The sequence below is a fragment of the Prunus avium genome, chromosome 5 (genome assembly GCF_965620075.1).
Source record: "Prunus avium chromosome 5, drPruAviu1.hap1.1, whole genome shotgun sequence".
In the NCBI taxonomy this organism is placed as follows: Eukaryota; Viridiplantae; Streptophyta; class Magnoliopsida; order Rosales; family Rosaceae; genus Prunus; species Prunus avium.
The window spans coordinates 12879341-12888952 of NC_142288.1; the positions used below are offsets into that span (position 1 = coordinate 12879341).

The 9612-nt window shown below is 35.4% G+C and overlaps 3 protein-coding genes across 3 annotated transcripts; all 3 read left to right on the forward strand.

Annotated features, from left to right (window-relative positions):
* Window positions 1-407: 407 nt before the first annotated feature.
* Window positions 408-1407, forward strand: LOC110755362 (uncharacterized). The gene is made up of 2 exons (XM_088253124.1): window positions 408-788; window positions 871-1407. The coding sequence occupies exons 1-2, from the start codon at window positions 408-410 to the stop codon at window positions 1405-1407; spliced, it is 918 nt and encodes a 305-aa protein (XP_088109250.1).
* Window positions 1408-2067: 660 nt separating this feature from the next.
* On the forward strand, window positions 2068-6629 carry TRM9 (RNA-binding (RRM/RBD/RNP motifs) family protein). The gene is made up of 7 exons (XM_021956527.2): window positions 2068-2454; window positions 3108-3209; window positions 3347-3433; window positions 3893-4018; window positions 4208-4498; window positions 4764-4829; window positions 6331-6629. Exons 1-7 carry the CDS (start codon window positions 2146-2148, stop codon window positions 6385-6387), a joined length of 1038 nt encoding a protein of 345 aa, XP_021812219.1. The 5' UTR covers window positions 2068-2145; the 3' UTR covers window positions 6388-6629.
* A 257-nt stretch (window positions 6630-6886) lies between these two features.
* On the forward strand, window positions 6887-9206 carry LOC110755354 (late embryogenesis abundant protein). Its single transcript, XM_021956528.2, has one exon. It carries the CDS (start codon window positions 8502-8504, stop codon window positions 9105-9107), a length of 606 nt encoding a protein of 201 aa, XP_021812220.1. The 5' UTR covers window positions 6887-8501; the 3' UTR covers window positions 9108-9206.
* Window positions 9207-9612: the final 406 nt, after the last annotated feature.

The window sequence follows — 9612 nt, forward strand, 5'->3', positions numbered from 1 at the left end:
TGGATCATGAGTTATCAAATCATTCTACAGTAGAGGGTAACACAAATAGGATTACAAGTGTTCAAGTCACTGATCAATGGACTACTTTTCGTGACACATTAGCAATGCAGATGTTTCTTGATTATCAAGCACGAGGCGCCACTAATTCATGATTTTCAGTCATTATATATTAATTGAGTTGGAACTGTCTCAAGTTAAATTTATGTATGGAGTTGTAAACATTTGAATCATGTTTTTTCTTATCAGTTTTAATAAATGTGTACTCCTCTTTATTGATCGTTTTTTTTTTTTTCCTATTATTCAGTTTTATGTGTCTATTTTGTTATATATGTTGATCATTTTTGGATGCAAATATATGTTGATCATATTTATTAATATTGTTGTTATAATCATTTTAAATACATAAGATGGCAGAAAAAGTAAACAAAATAAAGCAGAGGAGAAGAAAAGACAAGCAAATTAATGACACTGAAGGAGATGACAAAGCCTATTTTCGATGGAATATACAAATGGAGCGTTCATTGGCGGATATACTTAGAGAAGAACGTCAGATCGGTCACAAAGGAGATGGTGGTTGGAAAGCAGTTGCTTATAACACCGCTGCTGCCATATTGTCTGCGCAATTTGATATTGAAGTAAGTGCTGATAACATAAGAAATCGTGTTAAAACTTGGAAAAGGTTTTATGGTATAGTCAGTGATATATTAAGTCAGAGTGGATTCAATTGGGATGCAACAAAGAAGATGATCAGTGTAGATGAAGACAATGTTTGGGATGAGTATGTGAAGGTAATTTATAATGCAATTATATCTTTTTGTATGACTAAAATTGTGGTAAATAAATGGTTAACTTTGATTTTTTGCTTGATAGTCTCATGAAGATGCTAGAACTTTTCAATTTAAAGTGATTGCAAACTGGGACGATATAGTGGATTTATGTGGAAAAGATAGAGCTACGGGAGAGGGTGCTGAAACATGTGCAGAAGCTGCTGAGGTTATGACTCCTGAGAGTGATCCCAATAATATTGTTGATTTGGAAAGTGATACTCAAGGTTTTGAGAGTTGTCAGGTTGATGATGTTGCACCCAGCTCTAGTTGTCCAAAGAGAAGAAATCAAAAACCTTCTGATATTCCCCCACCCAAAAAAAGAGGTACAACTAATGTTCTTGCTGATTCAGTGGCTAAAATGGCTTTATCTTTGGAACACTTTATCAATTCTACTACACAAAAGCTTGATCCAACAGAAGTATATAATGAAGTCATTGCAATTCCAGATCTTAGTCCAGATGAACAACTGAAGGCATGCTCTTGGTTTATAGAAAATGAGAAACAGTTTTTCATGTTAAAGACAATTCCAACTGAGAGAAAGAAGGGAATGGTGTTGATGTTTATTTCACCAAAAGCGTAGACACATTTTATATTCAGTTGATATTTTTAATTTTTTCTATTTTGTTGAAACATTGGTTGGGATGATTAGCTTTATTTTTTTTCAATTACGTGATTTATGCTTTTTTAAATTAGACAAGCTACAGTTGCAATTCTTTACATTAGTAACAATTGAGGTATGTGCTGTTAGACATTTTCGTACATCTCAAGTCTTTCAAATTATATATATAATAATAATGTGTTGAACCATGCTAATTATTCCTATCATATTTTATATACAAGACTGTTGTAAATAAAAAAAATAAAAAAAAAGTTCTTACGTAAATTCTAATTATGTGATGACTATCCAAACATGTGAAATTGTAATTTCTGTCATTTCTTAAATTCCGCATATATGAATCCAAACGCTGAAATTTACAATTGACGGAATTTTTAAATGATGTAATTGGAAATTCCGTCATTTACAATTTCCATGAAAATTAGAATTACTTCATCCAAACACACCATTATATTTTTAAAAGAGTGCTGCTATTTTCACTTAGGTCCTATTTCTCAACTCACATCATCTTCCCAACCACCATGTAAATTTGAAAAAACATAGTCGTATCTTTTTACCAACTATTATTCCTAAAATACCTTTTAATTATTAATTCAAGCAAATTCTCTTGGCAATTGTGCAAATTTCCCTAAAAATAGAAACAAAAAGAAAGAAACTACTACATAAAATTCCTGAAAATCGCGAACACCATTGATTGAATTGATGGGTTTCACAAGATTTGGGCGGCCAAAGGGAGCGCAAGGGCAGTCGAGCCCCAACCTGTACGTGGCCAACTGTGGGCCAGCGGTGGGACTCTCCTATGACACCATTGTTTCGGTGTTTGGGGCCTTCGGTGAAATCAAAGGAGTCTTTGCGGCTGATGAAAGCGGTGCTCGTGTTGTTGTGTGTTTTGCTGAAGAGGGCTGTGCCCAGAATGCCTTCAATGCACTGAATGGACGGCCTTGCGCTGAGCTTGGAGGGCGTTCCTTGCACATTCGCTATTCTGTGCTTCAACCCACTTCACAATCACAGGTACTTTCTCTTTGTGTTGGACTGTTGGTCTTGAATTGTTCTAGCGAAAGTTCGTTTCTTGAGGGCAGTAGGAATGAATAATTGGAACTTTTTGATTCTATTGAAGAAATTAGATACTGAGTATTGATTATTGGTTTGACTGGTGAAATTGATTCAGGTTGAGGACTTTTAAGTTGTTTGAGAGGAAAAAAGAAAACCTCTTCTAGCTGAATTTTTTATTTGTTTATTCTTTGTTGCATAGTTGAGAAGAGCTGTGCTTGTAAAGGCAAATACCATGACTTGCTTTCATATTCTAATTCTCACTTTAGGAAGTATTGTGGTTAAATTTGGTTGATTAATGGTTTGATATCACTACATTGTTTCCTATGTCTTTGTGCAGATTAACTTGATTCCTGGGTGATTCATATTTTCCTTGAAATGAGGTTTTGATGTTATTTGCAAATGTGGGATGTCAGAATTCCCACTTTTAAAAAACATGAAAAATTATTTATTCGAATCCCTTGTTTGTTCTATTATAAAAATGCAAATTAGTGTTCAGTAGCATTGCATGGCTGCACGTCTTGCTTATATTTTTTCGTCTTCTTCTTGAGTTCGAGAGTATGTATATCATTCTTCAATTTCTTCTCACATTAACAAGTTTCGTGTTTTTTTAGGGCCAAGTCAATGACTCAGTTCCTGTATCTTTGCTGGCCTCAGAGCTAAACATTCCTGGCCTTTACCTAATGCACGACTTTGTCACTGCTAACGAAGAGGAGGTGTTCAGTCTTTGTCTTTTGAAACAGTACTTAATTCTTGCTTTATTCAGTCATGTGCATTTTCTTTTAAACTTTTGGGGTATCAATTAAAATTTTCTGCACTTACCTTACAAATGTCTCTTATTTTGTTTATTTAGGAGTTTCTTGCAGCAGTTGATGAAAGGCCTTGGAAAAATCTTTCGAAAAGAAGGGTTCAGCATTATGGCTATGAATTTTGTTATGAAGTAAGCTTCAAAAACTTCAGAGCTAGCCACCTCCTTTACTTTGATTATTTAGTCAGCAACTACACCGTGTTTAATATATCCATTGTGTTGAATTTATTTTGATTAAAGAATAAGTGGAAGGGCTTTTATCCCATCAACTCTTTATATGTTAATGGAATGCTCTCTAATCACTCTTTTTAGAAACCATAAATAGTGACAAAGTGTAAAGGGATAGGAGCTACAGTGGATGCCATAGTGATTCTGATATATAATCCAGTTTAAGATGTTATTTGTGCTTTTTCCTGTTTCCCCTTCAAATAAAAAGTGTTGTTGTTATTTTTGTAATCTTTCCTTAAACTTCTGTTGTTTATCATTTCTTTTTTAGCAAGGTTACCAAATTCTAGATGACTCTTGTTAATTTAGGAATGTGAATGAATTCCCAAGCGTTTATGTATAATCTCTGTTTACTTGTTGCTACAGACAAGGAATGTTGATTCTAGAAAGAACTTAGGTGAACTTCCAGCATTTGTTTCTCCTATACTTGAAAGAATAGCTATGCTTCCAATGCGTGAGGATGCTGAAGCTGTAGTTTTGGACCAATTGACGGTATGCAACTATGTTTTTCTGCACTTAATTATTATGTCAATTGACAAAGTAAATCTTGTTTTCTTACTTTTATTTTGTGTTGAAATAGAAGAGGATAACTGCTATATATGGATATTCACCCTGTGTCTTAGGTTGAGTTATTGAAGCATGGTATGCATTTAAGACTGAAGATAGACTATTATATTACAGGTTAATGAGTACCCACCTGGGGTGGGCTTGTCCCCACATATAGATACCCATTCTGCTTTTGAAGGATTAATTTTCAGCCTTTCGTTAGCAGGGCCTTGCATTATGGAGTTCAGAAGATATCTTGATGCCGGGTTGACTCCTAGAGCTTCCTCAAGTTCTGATATTGAAATAGAAAGTTCTGGAAACAATTCAAATTTCTTAAGGAGGGCCATCTATCTTCCTCCTCGATCTTTGCTACTGTTATCTGGAGAGGCACGCTATGCTTGGAATCATTACATTCCACATCATAAGGTATATTTAATAGTTTGTAATGTAGCATATGTTTGTGTGCTGAGGGCTTGTCTGGTAATTACCTAAACCATTTTACATCCTGCAAGAAGTTGTTAGAACTGTTACTCATGATTAATCATATAAGGCAACATCATATCAGAGTCACCATCCACCCATCATCAATCTCTCTCTCTCTCTCTCTCTCTCCTTCCTTCCTTCACGGTGTTGAAACTTTGCTATTATAATTGATTGCGAAGGTTCAATAATTGCTTTGGTTCTTTGACAGATTGACATGGTGAAAGACAGTGTGATCAGAAGAGGCTCAAGAAGAGTGTCTTTCACATTTCGTAAGGTGCATAATTTTCAAGTTTTTTTTGTTTTTTTGGTTTATTTTTGGGTGGTACTGTGGAGAATCTAATTTATGTCATATGATATAATCATTTATCGACGGAATCCTTGAATTCAATTTACAGAAAAACAAAAACTTATGCTTAGAAGATATAGCTGGAAAAATTTATTAAGTGACGCGGAACTGGTTCTGAAAACCATTGTAATTGTTCCTAATATGATTTAATATTTGGAAACTTATGATTCAAAACCCTTGCGTTATAGAGGTGGTAACGTACACTATTTGAATCAATCATGGTCTGAAAGAGTAAAAGTTGCACTGAAAGTTGCTGAAATGTAGATTTACCTATGCTGAAATTTCTAGACAGCACTTGTGACATTTTGTCTGTTTTGGATGGTAGCTTAGGAAGTGAATTCAGGGTTTTGTAATGGAAAGAGTGACTACAGTGCGGTGTGATAAATAATGCATGAAAGCAAAAACTTAAAAAGACTTGTGCTCAAAGGAAAAATGAATATATGTTAGTATATATACAAGCCACTTAGAGAGTATCCCTCTCTACAAGATCACACATGGTTTGAATGGTAGGAAATTGTTTTGAATACTATTCGTGCTTGGGTTTTGGGGTTTAGGCTGTATGATTTAGGGCCTAGACGGGATTCAATGCAACGGCCTGTATTCTTAATAATCTATAAAATTACAGGCATTGTATTGAATCCAACAACTGTCTCACCGGCGCTGACAAAATGCTCTCAGTAGAAGAATAGGATAATACCTGTAATACCTAATTATACAATTGCTCTGGTGATGCCTTTTTCGTACTCATTATAACTACGGAGCCATAATATCTGTGAGGCTGTATACAAAGACAATATTTTTTACTTTTCGTACTCATACAAGATTTGGTTATTGTTACATCATCATTATGACGATGGTATGTAATCTGCAGTGATAAAGCATATTGCCGGATGCATAGTATTACATAATAGCATAAATGTTTGCCATTCTTCTACTCATTAGAAATTAAGAACTAAGGAAAGTTAATAACTTTGAAGCCGTATAAATACCAATTCGTTTTTATCTTAACCTAATCTTTTCCAAGCCCTTTCTGTCTTCCCCACAATAAGTCAAGTGTGTAGTGAGTTAAACTAACAAGCAGAGCAAAGTGATTTATTAAAACTAAGATATGACTGGAAATGCTACAAGAATGGAGCAATTTGTGTTTTGATGAAATATTCATTAAGTCATTCTTTACTGCTTTTGTTTTCTTTTCTGTTCACCATACATGCGGTTGTGTGCATGCGCATTATAGTACTTCAGCTCACTTTCCATTTCTCCTCCCATGTTCAAAGTAGTTGCACTTATAAACTGAACTAATTTTCTTCAGCTTCCATTGGATGTGCATATGATTCCACACCTCAACCTGAATCCATACTACCCTATTCTTTTCCATGGTCTATCGTCATTAAATTTATGAAGATATACTAAGTACGTTCATGTTTTTCAGGTCAGGGCAAGCCCTTGCCAATGTGAATTTTCCCAATATTGTGACTCTCAGAGATAAAAGAGGTATGCTCCTTAAAGGTTGAAGATGTTTGGTTTGAGCTCTGCTGCTTTCAGGCACTGTAATATTTTATTGGAGATGGTAGGCGTGGAGTAAAATGAGCATTAGGCAGACTTGGTTCTTTTGCTCTTGGAACAGAGTGGCCTGCTCTTAAGTAAGAGTTGGTTTCGTAAGCATTCATGGAATCTTTTTTGTGGATGAAAAGTCATCTATAGTGATCAAAGATTGCCTGTTTGAATTTATAGGATTAAACCCAGGGTCTGTAAAATGGCAATCCATGTAGCAAAGTTCGTTGCAGGTTTTACAATGTTGAAAAGCATGAAAAATGGAAGTGAAACATAGATTCCTTATTTTAATTAGAGAAAGAGGATCATCCACTATACTTTGTCGTGATACTGTGCTTATGGCCTCACTTTAGAGTTCAGGTAATATAAAATATAACAGCATATAGTTAGTTATGATTCAAATGATAATATCAACATATAAAATATAGACAGAATATTTTAATTTATAGAGGTTGGTATTAGGATTTCTTTTATAGTAGATTTGATAATGGTGAGGAATTGCTGTTAGATTGGTATTGTTTTCTCAACAGTGATTTCTTTTTTCTTTTTCTTTTTTTCTTTTTTGGTAATGACTGTTGCTCATAGTAATTTTTAAATTTGTCGAAAACATTGATTGTAAGTTTCTACTCATGGAAAACTTTAAGAGACAAAAATCAGCTTTGAACCCTAGTAAAACAGTAAAGTGGATTAACCACTATAGTGTTACTTAAGGAGACCTTTTTTTTTTTTTTTTGGTTATATTGGGAGGAAAGAAACCCCTTGGGGGTTTCGAACCTGGGTGTCAAGCAGGGGGAAGGGGGGAGGCCACCACTGTGGTACCTGCTCTCGACACTTAAGGAGACCTTCAATGTGGCAGAGAGTATTCACATTCACTACATCACGTGAGTAGCATGTGATGGGTAAATGTGAGGAGAGGGAGAAACCTATACGGTTGTCCCACCCTAGAATTTTGGCTCTCAGATTTTGGATTTTGGATCTACATGATTCCCTGCAACGTTTTTCAACCATAGAAGAATATGAATCGTGATATCTTTTTTATTTTTGGCTCTAAGTTATAATCATTGTGTTATTTTTTGAGCGTTCTTCTCCTCCTTAGATATAGTTCCAAAGACTCCTAAAATCACAATCGTAGGGGAAAAAAAGGGTTAAAAGTTATTAGGGTTGGAAGGAAAAGTAATAGGGAAGAAACTTCTGTTTCTACTACACATGCTTTTCATTTTTACCCCTTTCAACAAACTTTGTAATTACAAATTTGTCATTTATCTATGCTATTATATAAGGTAAGAACTTTAGGGTTTGGTGAGAGTTCTGAAAATTCGAAAAGGTTTTTTGATACAAGCAATATTGCGGGATGGGGTGAGTCGAAGCTAGGACCTCAGGTGGAGGGGTAAATGTTTTTAATCAATTGGGCTACAACCCCCTTGGGAAAAGGTTTTCATTGAAAGAAATTGTCACAAGAAGGATTTCATTTAATGAATATATTGAGGAAAATTGCTCTTGTTCCCTTAAAAAGAAGGCCGAAGCCTAAAGGGCAATCAGGTGAATTATTACTTGAAGCTAGAGATTTATGTTTTCTTTATTCTCCAGAAGGACAAGAGTCTGATGGATCCCAAAAAAGTATAGACGGGTTCTGTATATGCATCTAATTCTTGGTGTTATTAGATGGTACATCATAGTTTTATGTTTAGCACAGCTCCACACAGGGGAAAGGGAAAGAAATGGTACGTAGCAATGCAAGTTTGGTATATTGCTTTATCAGAATAAAGTAGTGAGCAAGATACCTAAATGGCGCAGCAGCACAGTACAAGATATATGATATATTTATACAACATCCAACAAATGCTTTCAAACTAGGAAAGGAAGATACCAAAACCTTCCCTACCAATAAGAACTAGGAACAACCTCAAACTTAATTCATGTCTTGCCGAGCCCCCCCTCAACCCTAAATCACCACCACATCCTCCTCCAACATTAAAACTCGCCAAAAAACCCCGAAACACTCTTGCCCTATGTTGTCACTATCTGGGCACCAACCATCAGTAGCCCTCAATGACAAGAAAGTTTTTCCATGGTGCCACCCAAAGAACCACACACCCTCTGGTTTGGTTTGCGGCTGTAATCTGCACTGTTGTTGCCATAGCCGTGATCATTGCGGGGATTTCTGTGTTCGCGGGCTACATGATAATCCATCCGAGGGTGCCTTTCATCACCGTCACCTCAGCTCACCTGGACAACCTTCAAAACTCAGTGGCTGGTCTTCTCGACACAGAAATCACCATTATTGTGAGGGCTGAGAATGACAACACGAAAGCACACGCCAGCTTTTCGGATACAAGCTTCATACTGAGCTTCGAAGGCCTGAACATTGCCAGGTTGGTGGCATTGCCATTTGATGTGAAGAAAAATAGTTCGGTGGATTTTCATTATGTGGTGCAATCTTCATCTATTCCATTGAGCCCTGAGCAGATGGATCTAATAGATATTTCATTGAAGCGAGATAAAATTAGTTTCAATTTGAAGGGGAATTTGAGAGCAAGGTGGAGAGTAGGGCTGCTTGGCTCTGTAAAATTCTGGGGTCATTTGAATTGTCACCTCAGGTTTCATCCTTCAAATGGAAGCTACATACACTCACCTTGTAGCTCCAGGGCAAAATAGTAAAATTGTTACGTACTTTTCCTTCTTCCCTTCTTATCCTTTTAGCTTTCATGCAGACAAATTGAGTTCCTCTTTCAAAATAAATAGGCTTCATTTCAATTTTCATGTTTGAGATTATTCAAAGACAAATAATTATAATCTCATCTTTATATTCTCTCTCTCATCTTTATACAAGTCTATTTCTTTTTTGTGTTTTTTAATTTCAATTTTCATGTCCGTTGTTAATTTATTTCTGGAAGAAGAAAAAAAAGATTTAATCTTAGTTTCTTTAAACAATTCCATTTTTGCTGTCAAAGAAAAGAGCAATGGCAAGCACCAAAATTTGCAGGCTTTCTTTGGGCACAAAAAATAAATAAATAATAATATTGTAAAATTCAACTATATGACATATGGCTCTGTCAGAGTACAAACAAATTTCACATGAAGCTCGTCTGAAAATTTAAAAAGAAAAAGGAAAAAACTTTTACATGAAGCTTTCCCATGAGGAGAGAACCGTGCAAATTAA

Excerpts from the sequence above, each read along its gene's own strand:
- LOC110755354 (XM_021956528.2), top strand. The coding sequence starts at position 8,502 with ATGACAAGAAAGTTTTTCCATGGTGCCACCCAAAGAACCACACACCCT.
- LOC110755362 (XM_088253124.1), top strand. The coding sequence starts at position 408 with ATGGCAGAAAAAGTAAACAAAATAAAGCAGAGGAGAAGAAAAGACAAG. Across the intron at positions 789-870 it reads TTTGGGATGAGTATGTGAAG|TCTCATGAAGATGCTAGAAC; the intron begins GTAATTTATAAT and ends TTTGCTTGATAG.
- TRM9 (XM_021956527.2), top strand. The coding sequence starts at position 2,146 with ATGGGTTTCACAAGATTTGGGCGGCCAAAGGGAGCGCAAGGGCAGTCG. Across the intron at positions 4,019-4,207 it reads TAGTTTTGGACCAATTGACG|GTTAATGAGTACCCACCTGG; the intron begins GTATGCAACTAT and ends ATTATATTACAG. Across the intron at positions 4,830-6,330 it reads TGTCTTTCACATTTCGTAAG|GTCAGGGCAAGCCCTTGCCA; the intron begins GTGCATAATTTT and ends CATGTTTTTCAG.